This window comes from Rhinopithecus bieti, unplaced genomic scaffold, assembly GCF_001698545.2.
Source record: "Rhinopithecus bieti isolate Rb0 unplaced genomic scaffold, ASM169854v2 scaffold_39746, whole genome shotgun sequence".
Lineage (NCBI taxonomy): Eukaryota > Metazoa > Chordata > Mammalia > Primates > Cercopithecidae > Rhinopithecus > Rhinopithecus bieti.
The window spans coordinates 2,629,605-2,643,354 of NW_016816960.1; the positions used below are offsets into that span (position 1 = coordinate 2,629,605).

The 13,750-nt window shown below is 50.6% G+C and overlaps 1 protein-coding gene across 3 annotated transcripts in view; it reads left to right on the forward strand.

Moving 5' to 3' along the window:
• The window catches only part of SLC6A20 (solute carrier family 6 member 20), a 39,822-nt gene that overhangs the window by 14,225 nt on the left and 11,847 nt on the right, over positions 1–13,750 (forward strand). For 2 of the 3 annotated variants that reach the window (XM_017855770.1, XM_017855772.1), the window contains exons 2-7: positions 935–1,075; positions 3,047–3,138; positions 7,154–7,381; positions 10,579–10,689; positions 11,737–11,978; positions 12,794–12,956. In XM_017855770.1, coding sequence (XP_017711259.1) covers positions 935–1,075; positions 3,047–3,138; positions 7,154–7,381; positions 10,579–10,689; positions 11,737–11,978; positions 12,794–12,956 — 977 coding nt within the window. The remainder of the gene's footprint in view (positions 1–934; positions 1,076–3,046; positions 3,139–7,153; positions 7,382–10,578; positions 10,690–11,736; positions 11,979–12,793; positions 12,957–13,750) is intronic. The other variant, XM_017855771.1, reaches the window with a different exon arrangement.

A 13,750-nucleotide genomic window follows, 5' to 3' on the forward strand; every position in this document is an offset into this window, starting at 1 on the left:
CAGCTTGGGACAGTGGCAGTTTGCCTCCTGGGGAGAATGAATTTAAAGAGTTTAATAACTGACATGGCTGCATGTCATCCACGGGTGGATGGACGAACAGACAGGTGGCTGAGTAGGAAGATAAAAAGATGAAAGGATGGATGGAAGGATGGAAGGATGCATGGAAGGATGGAAATATAGATGGATGGAAGGAAGGAAGGATGGATGGATGTAGGGTGGATAGATGGAAGGATGGAAAGATAGATGGAAGAATGGATGGATGAATGGATGGCTGGATGGATGGATGGATGGATGGATGGATGGATAGATGGATGGATAGATGGATGGATGGAAAGATGGAAATACAGATGGATGGAAGGAAGTAAGGATGGATGGATGTAGCGTTGATTGAAGGAAAGATGGAAAGATAGATGGAAGAATGGCTGGATGAATGGATGGACAGACGAACAGGTGGATGGAGAGTGGCTGAATGGATGGATGATAAAAGAATGGATGAATGATGAATGGACGGATGGATAGATGGATGGATGGAAAGATGGAAATACAGATGGATGAATGGAAGGATGGAAATATAGATGGATGGAAGGAAGGAAGGATGGATGGATGTAGGGTGGATAGATGGAAGGATGGAAAGATAGATGGAAGAATGGATGGATGAATGGATGGCTGGATGGAAGGATGGATGGAAGGCAAGTTGATGAATTAATGGTAGACAGATAGGTGAGAGGAATGGCAGCAAGAAGGATGGATGAAAATGTAGAATGAAAGAAGGATGAAGGATGAGTAGAAAGAGGAGGATGGATGATGAAAAGGTAGGAGAATGCATGGACAAGTGGAAAGACAGGAGGATGGAAGGATGTTTGCACAGAGATTGAGTGGTGGTGGAGAAAAGCCCTTTGGTGGTGGCCTGGCTCTCAGCTCTGGACATCTACAGGTAGTTTCCTGGTCCCCTACATCATCATGCTTATCGTGGAGGGAATGCCACTCTTGTACCTGGAACTAGCTGTGGGGCAGCGCATGCGGCAGGGCAGCATCGGTGCCTGGAGGACCATCAGCCCGTACCTCAGCGGTGTCGGTACGTGGGGCCCCTCCAGTCCTCTCCCACCCAGAGACCTGGGCAGCATGGGAGTGTGGGTGGGATCCCATCAGCAAAGCTGTTGGATCAAAGGGTGAGCACAAGGCCCAAGAGAGAGCCCTTGCCTGGAGTGAACAAGTGGCCTGGTGGGGATGTCGTAGAATGTGGGCTGAGAGGAGCTGATTTCCTACCCACAGGGCAGTGAAACAGGGAGGATGCATGCCCCTTGGGGAACAGATGCCACCCTGCTTCTCTTCTCTGGACCTCAGCTTGGTCACCTGTAAAAGGGAAACAGCTGTAACTCCAAGTCCTAGCTAACAATCATTCTGGAAACTCACCCAACTGCTCCCTGTTAAATAACAGCTCTCTCTTTTAGTAAGCACCTGCTACTTGCTGGGAGCCAGCCTATAGGATATATGTGCATGAGTTCATTTAACCTTCTTTACACCGCTGAGGTGTTGCAGAGTGCCATTAATGTCTCTGGGGTGGGGAGGCAGAGGCCCACACGGACAGCAGGAGGGGGCTGTTTCATCTCATGCCTCTCCTGAGTGACCTTGAGCCAGAGTCCCAGGTACTTCCAGGACAACCTCCACCTGCCCTGCACATCGCTTATGACCCAGGGCTGCCTCTGCATGCAGAAGGAACCCTGACCAGAAGCAGCCATGGCATGTGATGCTCACCCCTCCTGCCCCAGAAAGGAAGGCAGGCAGGAAAGCAGAGTGACATTTCAGGAGCAAAGAGGATGGAAGCGTATACATGACCTGGTCGCAGATGCAGAAGAAATGTGCCCAGTGTTCTCACAAATCATCTCCAACCCCAGACTGCCTCCTTGTCTTGAATGGCTATTACTTTTTTTTTTTTTTTTTTTTTTTTTTTTGAGGCGGAGTTTCACTCTTATTGCCCAGGCTGGATTGCAATGGCACAATCTCGGCTCACTGCAACCTCCACCTCCCGGGTTCAAGCGATTCTCCTGCCTCAACCTCCTGAGTAGCTGGGATTACAGATGCCTGCCACCATGCTCGGCTAATTTTTTGTATTTTTAGTAGAGACACGGTTTCGCTAGGCTATTAATTTTTAACACAGAAGTGTGTGGTTTTACAATCTGCCTGAATAAGCAATCACAGAGGACTTCTCAGAGGCGTCTTCTGCATCATAAGAAAGATACCAGATATTTGTGCCAACCAGGGGATGCTGGTGGATATTTAACAACCAGCTCTCAGAGTGGAGTGGGAGTGGGGAGGGGAAGCCCTGGTTTATAGCATATGCCGATGCCTGTGGGGGTAAATATGTGCACCATGGCCAGTTTCTACTACTGAGTGTTCCAGCACTTGGGCTTGGGGAGAGGAGGCAATTCTGGTTCTCAAGGGTTGGTGTGGGCCAGCCCCAGAGCCCTGCTGGCTGCCACCCTTCTCTCTGCTCTCAGGACCCACCCTGGGTTTTGTGCAGACCTGACCAAATTACAGGCAGCCCCCTCCCCATCCCTCCTCTCCTGGCCACCAGGTGACTCAACCACTGGTGAGCCAAGGAGGGAGTGTAACCGTACATCTGGCACAAGGTGGCACTTCACAGCGACAGTACTTCTCACAGCATGACGTTGTGAACCCATTTCTGCCACTTACCAGCTGGGTAGTCTTGGGCAGGCTCCAGGCCTCAGTTTTCTCCTCTGTGATATGAAGATAATACCGTCGTAAGGACCAAAGGCACGTAAAGTACTTACTTAACACAGTGCCTGGCAGTTAGATCTCAAAAACATGTCATCAGCCTTCTGTCCCAGAAGGTGAGGAGGGAGGTTGGAGAAAAAGAAATCACCCTTATGAAGTGCTTACAGGTGCCTGGTCTCGCTTAATGCTCACCACACAAACCTGGTGGAGGGAGGCCTCACCACAGGCACATCCTGGGAGCACACGCTGGGCCTGGCAGAGGGGGAAGGGCCATCCTCAGCCCTCAGCGTAGCCCTCTGCTTCCTTGCAGGGGTCGCCAGCGTGGTGGTCTCCTTCTTCCTCTCCATGTACTACAACGTCATCAACGCCTGGGCCTTCTGGTACCTCTTCCACTCCTTCCAGGTGAGCCACGGCCCGTGCCAGAACAGGAGTGGGAGCGAGAAAGGGAGAGAAAAGCAGGGCCACCCACTCAGGGGAGGGGGTGTGGGGCAAGGTGAGCAGCCTCGGGGCGGGGAGCCAGTGGGTGGTGTGAGGTGGAGGGGAAGCCATGCACCCCAAACCACATGGAGGGCTTCTGAATCCGGGCTCCACGGGCCCCTTACGCTGTAAGCAAGAGTCCACCGGTGTGAGTGTGTATGTTCTTGGAGAGCAGGTCCATGGCCTTCGGTGGATTCTCTCTGATGGATGTGACACCCCCCCCAACAAACAATAACTACTGCACAGTGTGCCTAGGAGGAAATCTGCGGAGAGGACTGATGGGGAGGGATTCCCTCAATCCAGCAAGACAGCAATGTCTGTCCTCCTCCCCATCCCCTTCTCCCACTTTCCACGGGGTCACTTGTGCTTCCAGGTTTCTGACTCCAGCCTGAGCCTCTCCTTTTCCCTGCAGACCTCCAAGTTCTCCTAGAAAGACCATTGTCACCCTGTAACACAGTAGGGCCATTTTAAACCACACATTTCTGATGATAACTGCAGCTAACACTCCGTAGAAAACGTGGAAGGGGCTGGAAATTGTAGAGAAGCAAGAACTCCAATTCCACACAGACAGCTGGTATTATATCCAGGACAAGAGGAATTTTCCTCTCCACTGCTCATGCTCATTTCTGTTAACTGGCTCCTGCCGCTCCACTCTCAGGAACCCCATCCTCCACTGCCTCCACCTGCTTCCAGGAACCATCTTCACCTTGGCTTCTTCCCAGATGGGAACAGAGGAGGAGGCAGGAGCTAATCAGGCCAATGCCTTACCCTTTGCCCCTGAGCCAGGCCTTCATGGGACATGCCTGTCCCCTAGGTCCACAAGCAAGACAGGGCTGGCATGGACTATGGACTGAACTGGGTTTGCCTCTGGGATGCTTGGGCACAGCCTTGACTCTGTGGGGGCATGAGGAATGCTTGGGTGAATGACTTTAATAATCCTGATTTGGCATACCCCACTCTGGCTTCCCAATGAGCTCCACCAAGCTTGCCCCATTGCACATATCTCTAGCAAGAAAGATGTGCCCTGAGCTTAGTTGCAGTTCCTCCTTCTTTCCCTGGTTCAACCTAGAGTTTCATGAACACTGGCCACAACTCTGCCTCTCCCCAGCCTTCTCGGTGGAAACGGAGCAACTCTTCTCACTCTATTGCCTGGTGACTGTTTCCTATCCTCTCTGCAGGGCTGCCATGTATGGTTGGGCAGGTTGTGCACTGCACAATGGTACCCCCCAACTAAGGGCTTGCCATACACATTGTAAACATGTTAGATTTGTGTACTCATTAAGACAAGTTTCCAAAAGCAGAAGCAATGTGTCTTGTCCTAACAAAATCAGAATAATTTACTCATCCCCCGAAAGCAAAAATAAAGTGCCTCAAGAAAGGGGCTCCTTTTTCTAATAGTCAGAAGAATGAGGGCCAGCAATTCCTGAAAATCACTTAAGTGTTCATTCATTGCATCCTTCATAGGTCTGTGGACTTATCCCTTAGTCCCTCTACTTTGAAGCCCTCCTCCATGGTCCTTTAATAAAGAGAGGAATAGTAGCTGCAGACATTCACTTATATGTGCTCTGGGTCAGACACAGGTCCCAGCACTTTAGAAGTGTTCACTCATGTAATCATCACAGCCACCCCGCAAGGCTGAGCGCACTGAGCACCCGAGCAGAGGGGAGCCGAGTAGCTCATAGCTGGTGGGGTTGGACTCAGGCACCTGGTCCCAGAGTCTGTGCTCCTGTCTACTCACTCCCTGGCCAGGCTTTCCAGCCTTGGGTCCAGCCCTTCTCAGCAGGAGCACCTGGGCTGTTATGCATGCAAATGCGGGGATCCTTGTCCTCACCTGCTAGTTCAGAGGTGGGTGAGGGAGGTCAGACTGGGAACTGGCCCATTTAACAAGTTCTCCTATACTCTAAACCTTCTTCACCCTGGCTGCACACTGGGGAGATGAAGTTGCTGGGTGCGGGGTGGGGAGGTGTGAAAAATCCAATGACCAGGCCCTACCCTAAACAGATGAAATCAGAGTCACTGAGGGTGCAGCCTGGGTATCACCCCTGGGTGACTTAGTTGTGTAGCCAAGCCTGGGAAGCAGGCCTGGGCTGGCATCAGCAGGTGGTCCAGTGTACAGACTCAGGTCAGTCCCACACAGGCTGTAAATGGCCCAAGGGGATGTCAGCCAGGGCAGCTCGACTGGGCTTCAGGTCTACTAGGACCCCTCTCACCTGCCTGGGACTTGGTGCTGGCTACCACCAGGCACCTCAGTTCCCTCCACGGGCCTCCCTCTCCTTGCATCCGCATCATTCAGGAAGCTAGCCTGGATGTCCCACAGCTGGTCTCCAAGAGGGTGAGAGGCTAGCTACAGGGCTCTGAAGGCCTGGGCTGGGAAGTCACTCACACAGCATCTCTTCACCATATTCAGTCGGTCAGCGTGCATCGGAGGCCAGCCCAGGCTCACAGGGTGAGGCAAGAGATGCCACTTCTGGATGGGAGAAATGTGCACATGCAGAGGGGAAGGACTGTTGGTGGCCAGCTTTGAACACGATATAGGTCAAAGCAAGAAACCAGCTCACACATTCCAATAGGCTAGGGTGGCCCTGGGGAGGTATGGCAGGGGTGGGCATGGAGGTCCTCACCAGCACAGTCTCGAGCACTGTCTGGGTATGCAGACCTGGGCTCCAGCTGCCTACTGGCACAGTAGCCATGACCCATCAGGTGATACCCCTGGGCCTTGGTTCTTTTCCTGTGAAATACGGGATTGAGCCCAGTGGGGTGGTCAGACTTGCTTCCATTAATGATGCATTTTGTCTAATTAAATCTGGACTTGCAGAACCCAGATATGTGCAAAACTGATCAATGTGGGGCTGGTCCTCAAAGAGCAGGGCTGGGATCTCCTACCCTGCAAGTCAGAAGTCATTTTTCCTCCCCTGCCTCCCATCTCAGCACCACCGTTTACCACTTGGCCTTGGGTCATGGTCACGATGCATGCACCATTGAGGCTCCTTTGTTCATAAGTGACATGCCCACAGCCTCCTATGGGGGCACACCTGGAGCCTTCTCTTTCATTACTAACAAGCTTTCCCAATCCCTGCCTGCCTTGGAGTCCCTGCCAAATGCAAGCGATGCTGCTACTTCCCTTGCTGTAGCAAGCCCTAAGGAAAGAGCCTCTGCTTGTTCTCACTTGGGTGGTCTTTGTTGATTTCCGCAAGTCCCTAGCAAGTCCTGAGATGCATAAGTCTCAGGTTCCGTGCTCACTAAGTGCTGGTGGTGAATGGCATTTCCTGCAACGTACACTGGGTTTGGAAGCTAGCAGGAGATGAGGTTCAGGCCCCACAGCTGTCTTGCCTGTCTGAGCCTGAGAGAACCTGGTGCTAGTGACTTCTTTGAGCTAGAGTCAAGGTATACCTGAAGCAGTTAGACTCCTGGACTTTGCAGGGTGGAGCCAGTAAGATTGTCATCTGCTTAAGCTACTCTGAACTGGGCTCTCTGTCACTTTATCTAGTTGGTTCTGAGTTGGTCAAAAAATAGGGACTCTCTCAGTCATTGACCAAGTCTTAAGCAATCTGGGCCAGTGTTGCAGAGAGTGTGGTTTGAGTGCCTGAGCTGACTGTACACAGGCCGTGGGTCGGAGTCCCATCATCATAGCTGGCCTGGCCGTGGTCCATTCACTATTCAGTCTCTGGGACCCACCACGGAGTTCAGTAGCCCTCAGGGAGCACCTGAAGAATTGCAACAAGAACAGAGCCCCCTCCTCCAACCCCTTCCTGCCTCACCCATGCCCCCTGACAAACTCTCCAACTCCCGGTCTGCCTTCAGGGACTCCAGCCACCTGCCCTTCTGGGACCAGCACCCTTCTCTTTCAAGAGTCTCCGCTCAGGGTCACCTCCCTCACCCTTGCCACAGCCTTTGTCCTCAGCCTTCACCTCTCTGGATAACACTCGCTTTGGTCCCACAGGATCCCTTGCCGTGGTCTGTCTGCCCACTGAATGGTAACCACACAGGCTACGATGAGGAGTGCGAGAAGGCGTCCTCCACACAGTACTTCTGGTACAGGAAAACCCTCAATATCTCGCCGTCCCTCCAGGAGAACGGGGGTGTGCAGTGGGAGCCGGCGCTGTGTCTCCTCCTGGCCTGGCTGGTGGTGTACCTGTGCATCCTGCGTGGCACCGAGTCCACTGGCAAGGTGGGACAGCGAGGCACAGATGCCCGGTGCTCCTGGTGGGTGGGAGGGTGCGCCGAGGGGCAGCTGCATCTGTCTCCAACCCTGAGCAATGCCAAGGGAGTGCCCTCTGCAGTGGAGAGGCAGCAGCTATGTTAGGGCAGAGGGCACAGATGGTATTGCTGGGACAAGTCACCTACTAGATGACTATAGAGACAGCCAGAGGTGGTTAAAGTTGCAACCCTAAATCTCAAAACAAGGACTTCCTTACAAAGAAAAAAAGAAAAAAAAAGAAGTTTTTCTGTACCAGTCAGCCCAAAATCCATACCACCCAGGCAACCAGACAGTGAGTTTGCTTTTCTTTAAGACTGTATGTGTCCTCAAGACACCCTAGCCACTGGCTCTCCAACTCAGCTACACATTGATATTTTCTGGAGCACTTTCAAAACTCTCATGCCTTAGCCCTGCCCCCAAAGTTCTGAAGTAACCAGTTTGGGATGTGCCCTGAGCAATGGAGTGGGTGGGGGGATTTTAGAAGCTTGCCAAGTGATTTTAGTGTTCAGCTGAGTTTGAGACCAACCCTTTGTTCTAAGCTGCTTCCAATCACCCTCCATAGCTGTCAGGCTTGATCTCCATAGTCCTTTCTTGGTGCATCCCAAGGCTCACACTTTCACTGGGGCTGACATGTTCCTGCAGCTCTAGTCTGCTCCATGTGGAAGATCTGCTTTCAGTGTTCCCATCACCCGCCACCTGTCTGAAGTTTCAGCAGATGTCCCAGACCCTAGCACGCCCTGTCTCATTCACTGTCACTTCTCACCGTAGACCCAACATGGGTTGGGCACCCACATTGTCTCATTCTGGCAACAGCCCCTCAAGGTAGATTTCATGATCCCACTCACCTGAGGCTTAGAGAGGTAAATTAACCTGCCCAGGGGCACAGCTAGTGAGGGCAAAGCCCAGCCTCACCCCAAGACTTCCCATTGCCTTGGTTTGGTAGCCACATAGCTCTCTCTATGCCTTAATGATGTCATCAACTCCAACTGTCACCTGCTGAGAGTCCTAAGAGCCCACCTGTCCTCACCCTCTGACTACCTGAGTTGCCTCCTCCAGCCGCATCCCACCCCCCATGTATTTCTTGAGGCATTAGACCAGAGCTACCCATGGTATTCCAGGGCCCATGGGACAACTCCAGTATCATGCCTGGCAAGACATTTTATTTTGGTTTCTAAGACCCCCTGATGGCCAGCCTCTTAGCCCCCAGAGCCCCCTGTGCCATGGCTGAGGAGAGGGATGAGTGAGCACAGGTGCTCTTCCCCCGAGAGAGCTTAGAACCTGCAGCAGCTCACTCAGTCCCATCGTAGAGCCTGGCCATACTGTCATGCTCATAAAAAATGTTTTTGTAATTTATCTTTGCCAGGTTATTATGATCATGATCCAAAAGATCAGAGGGTAACATCTGCAGATATAGAGATTAGAGACCATTACTTTTCCTGATCACTTAGAAATGTGTTACATGAGACCTGTCATGCCATAAAAACTTATTTATTCTTATCGTCTATTTCCTCTGCTTCAGCCATACCCTTCTCCATGGCAAAATACCCCAACAGCTCTATGTAAAGGGAACTAATCTTGTCACAGACCATGTGCCATTTCCTGGCATCCTCTGTTGGAATTGCCTTTGTTTTCTGCCAGAGTCTCTGCAGAGTGGTCAGAATTAGTTTCTTCCAATAGGTTAGGCTGGATCACATGTCCAGCAATTCTGCCCACTTGGGGAGAAGTGAGCCACCTTGGTAGGGACTCCATGAGCCTCCGGGAAACTTGCTCATCTCGGGAGAAGGAGGGAAATTCCCAGGGCTGGCCCTAAGGGTCTGCTTAGTGCCCATTGTGATGGATGTTGGTCACGAGTGAGTGCTCTGTCTTTTCATCTCATCTCTTATCTGGTTTCTTTTCTTATAATCTTGGGTGGATTTATTACTCTTCTCAAGTTACAACAACCTCAGCTAAGAAGCAGTGATAAAAAACACACCCCGCATTCCACCTGCTGTCCTCTGGGTGACAGGGCACAGAGTGCCACTCTGGTGGCCTTGGAAATGGATAAGAAGATGACACCACACCTCAGTGGGAAGGGAGGGTCAAGTGTAATTCAAGTCCACCTGAACATGAGCCACCAGCCATATTTCTCACAGAGAGACTCAAACTTTAAGGGAACTCTTACACAAAAGACAATCTAGCAAAATATTTATTTGCTTTACAAATGAGACTCTGGTACACATATGAGTTGATTTACAGAAAAAATTCCATTCCTGGATAGGCACACATGCACTTGAAGGTCTGTATTCTATGGCTTTGTAATAGTTAGAATCACCCAGAGCATGAGAGGTGACTACTAACGCTACCATGAACACCGAATATATGAACAAAACATCATTGAACTTACCATGCATGTTGGTGGAGAAAGAAGATCTGGTTGACAAAAATGTCCATTCAGCTGTAATGTTAAAGCCTAAGGAAGTAAACCCTTTTTGGAGGGTTGCCATAAAAATCAGATCTGAATTTCCTATTGTGTTTATTACGGAGACATTGTCCTCTACTCTACACGTCGCTGCTTTCCTGCATGAGCACTCATGACCAATATGCTCTCAGGCCCCAATCCCGGGGAAATCTGTCCTTCTCCAAGCTGCAGATTTTTGTTTCCTTTTAATTGTGTTCCTGCTTTGTGTGTAGGCCACCAGGAAGCTCGGAGCTGAATCTGGCTCAGAAACTGGGTAGAGACTCATGCACAGATTCTATGGGTTGCTTTTTCCTGTGGGCTCATTACTGGATTGCCCATATATTTTTTTCAGGCTGATTTCTTTATCTAGCAATTTTGAAATGTTAATGTGACTGATGTGTTTTTGTGGGTGACCTCAAATCCTTTCCGGAATAAGGTCAGGTTGAAGGGAGGGTGGAAGGCAGAGGCTTGGTACCTGTTTGCCTTTTCTCTACTGAATAAGAAATGTCTTGCTGGTCACAACTGTGAGCGACCACATCCCACCAACCCATTTCTCCAGCCCTAACCCACAGCCTGTGTGTGACCCAGAATCTCCATGCCTTTTCCCAGCTGTCAGCAGCTGGGCAGTGCAGCCTGAATACCCCAGCTGTGGCGGCGTTCCGCGGGGCGTGGGTCTGTCCTGTGGACCCCACCGCTCCGGGAGGCCGACTCTGCCCTCTGATGCCCGCAGGTGGTGTATTTCACGGCGTCACTGCCCTACTGCGTGCTCATCATCTACCTCATCAGGGGCCTCACGCTCCATGGAGCCACCAACGGCCTCATGTACATGTTCACTCCCAAGGTACGGGCTGAAGCGGAAGGGCCCTAAGGGCGCCCCTCACTCATCCTGCCACCTTCCAGGATGGGTGGGAAGAGGGACAGATGGAGAGTGGGCCAACGCTATACCCAGGGAAGCTGATGTGAGCCCACCAGGGTGTGGTGGGAGTGTGGAGTACCTGCAGTTGCTGGATCACCTCCTCAGCCAGGTCGTCCCCACTCCCTGTTAATTCTGGAGCATTAAGTCTTTCAGCCTCTCCTTTTCATCCTCACTGTCCCCCCAACTCCTGCACCGCCACCACCACCTCCCCTCAAGCCCCTTTCAGACTGTGGACCAAGCGTTTTACCATGAGCACTGCTCTGGTCACCTTGTTTGTGGGCTCATATGGTTCCCCGCACCCATTTCCTTACAGGGTCTCCTACTGTCTCTTCCCAACCCACCCACTCTTCATGCACCCCACACCCAGGGTCCATCCATGGAGGGTGCCCTCTTACCTTTGAGGTGGGGCAAGTTCTTCATTTAGCAAATCTAGCCCCTGGAAATAAAATGACTGTGTCATCCTCCTCCTTCCCCATTCCAAACGCCCCGATGTCAGTGCCGAGAGTCAACCCACACCTAGACCTCCCCTGCCAGGCCACACCACCTCCATCTCTGAGTGCCCAGACCTGTGCAGTATCTGCCCGTGAATCAGGGCTCCGTGTGTGTTTTAACTATTTTACCCTGCAGTATTCCATTGCACACCTCTGCGCTGATGTATAGTGGTGAGCATCGCTGCACACACCTCCTATGACTGAAGTGCTGTAGAAGATACGTGGCACCTTATATCCTCCACATAGCACCTGTATTCTCCACAGCACCTTAGCCATGGGAGGTGTGCAGCTTGAACTGTGTGTTTCATCTGCCAGGGAGTGGATGGGGCCAGAAGAGCTGGTCTCCAGTCCCAGGGGTGCCCCTGATGGCTGCGTGCTGTAGGCGAGCTCCTTTCCCTCTCTTGGCCACTCTCCTGTTGAGGGTCTAAGTGTTTGGAATCCCACCCAGGGCTCATCAGCCCTGTCCCTGTTGGCCTTCCAGATGGAACAGCTGGCCAACCCCAAGGCCTGGATCAATGCAGCCACCCAGATCTTCTTCTCACTCGGCCTGGGCTTTGGCAGCCTGATCGCCTTCGCCAGCTACAATGAGCCGTCCAGCAACTGCCAGAAGCACGCCATCATCGTGTCCCTCATCAACAGCTTCACCTCCATATTTGCCAGCATCGTCACCTTCTCCATCTATGGCTTCAAGGCCACCTTCAATTATGAAAACTGCTTGAAGAAGTAAGCTCGGGCTGTCCCACCGAGTCCCAGGCCTCCCTGAGCTCTGAGCTGAAGGGGCGCCTGGGCAAGGGCTGGGGCAAAGTGTACCAGTTTTGGAGTCCTCAATCCAGGGCTCACATTCGGACTCCTTACACCACCACCAGTTGCTGGGGGGCCTGGGGCATGTCAACATCTGCCTGGCAGGGATGAGGGCACGTTAATGTGTTGCGAGCACTTAGTGTAATAGGACATACGACAATCAAACTTTGTTTCTTCTACCCCATCTCCCCCACCTCAAAAGTAACCAAGAAGCCTCTAACTAAGCCACAGAGATTGCAGGATACACTTTCTGTGGCCCCTTGCCCAAAATACAAGGACATCATCCAGGAGGTATGCTGTCCAGTTGGGTAATTACCAGTCACAAGTGGCTGTTTACAAATTTACATTTAAATCAATGCAACTTAATTCATATTCCCATGTTACTTTCAATCAGTTGCTCAGTGTCCACCATCAAGTACTCAGTTGCCATATGTGGCCAGTGAGTGCCAAATTGGACAGCCCAGATAGAGAACATTTTCATCAGCATGGAAACTTCTGCTGGTCTATGTTGGTCCAGAGGTTAAAATAGCCTAGCTGTGTGAGTTTGGTGCCTGTTGTCATCATTGTTCATATCTGAGGCTTCTTCAGTACCATTCAAAATTACTCCGCCCTTTAAAAGATCACCAAGCAACAGGTTCCCTTTCCTCACCTAATCAGAAAAGAAGAGGCTGACGGGAGGCTTTGGTGACAGCTGCCTTTCTGATCAGTGAAGGTCGATCCAATGGTCTGCTCTGCAGGGTGAGTCTGCTGCTGACCAACACTTTTGACCTTGAAGATGGCTTTTTAACGGCCAGCAACCTGGAGCAGGTGAAGGGCTACCTGGCATCTGCCTACCCAAGCAAATACAGCGAGGTGTTCCCGCACATCAAAAACTGCAGCTTGGAGTCGGAGCTAGACACGGTAACGTGCCCAGGCAAGGTTGGGGACTGTCTTCTCTCCACACACTCATGGGGACCTTGGTGAGCTGCTGACTTGGGAGCTAGGTGAGGTCCATAAAAATGAAGAAAGATCCTGAATAACTTTTCCTGCAACTCCAAGGAGAAGAGGCTTTACCACCACTCTCCTGAGGGCTGCTCGAGAATGCTAGTTACAGTAAACTTCCTGAGGGACCTCTCTGTCTGTTCTTTTTCTTTTGTGTTTCTAAGCTTTTAAAATACAGGAAAGTAGAGAGAATAATATAACAAACACCCATACATATACCACTCAGAAAGATCCATTATAAACATTTTGTCATTTTGAGTTCAGATTTTTTTTTATATAAAGGGAAAGAATGTTTCAAAGATGAAGTTAAAAAGTCCCCTTTGTTTTCCCTACTCACCAGAGGCAAGAACCTTCATTTTTATATTTTATATTTTACATTTTTATACCCATCTATGTATTCTTAAATAATATCATTGTTTTGTTGGCAGTTTTTATTTTATTTTTTCTTTTTTCAACAAGTCTTTTGCACTCCTATGTCGGCAGTTTTTAAATGGGCATAAATGGTCTGGAAAGATACTTCTCTCATTCAGCATTTTAATTTTGAGATCTGTCCATAATAATACATGCGGAACCTCATTGTTCATTTAAATGCTGCATTTTATTCCATCACACAAGTATACTGCAATTTATTTATCCATTGCAGTATAATAGACATTTGGAGGGTTTTTTTAAATTTTTGCTACTGAAAGTCATCTTTATATTTTACAGAATTA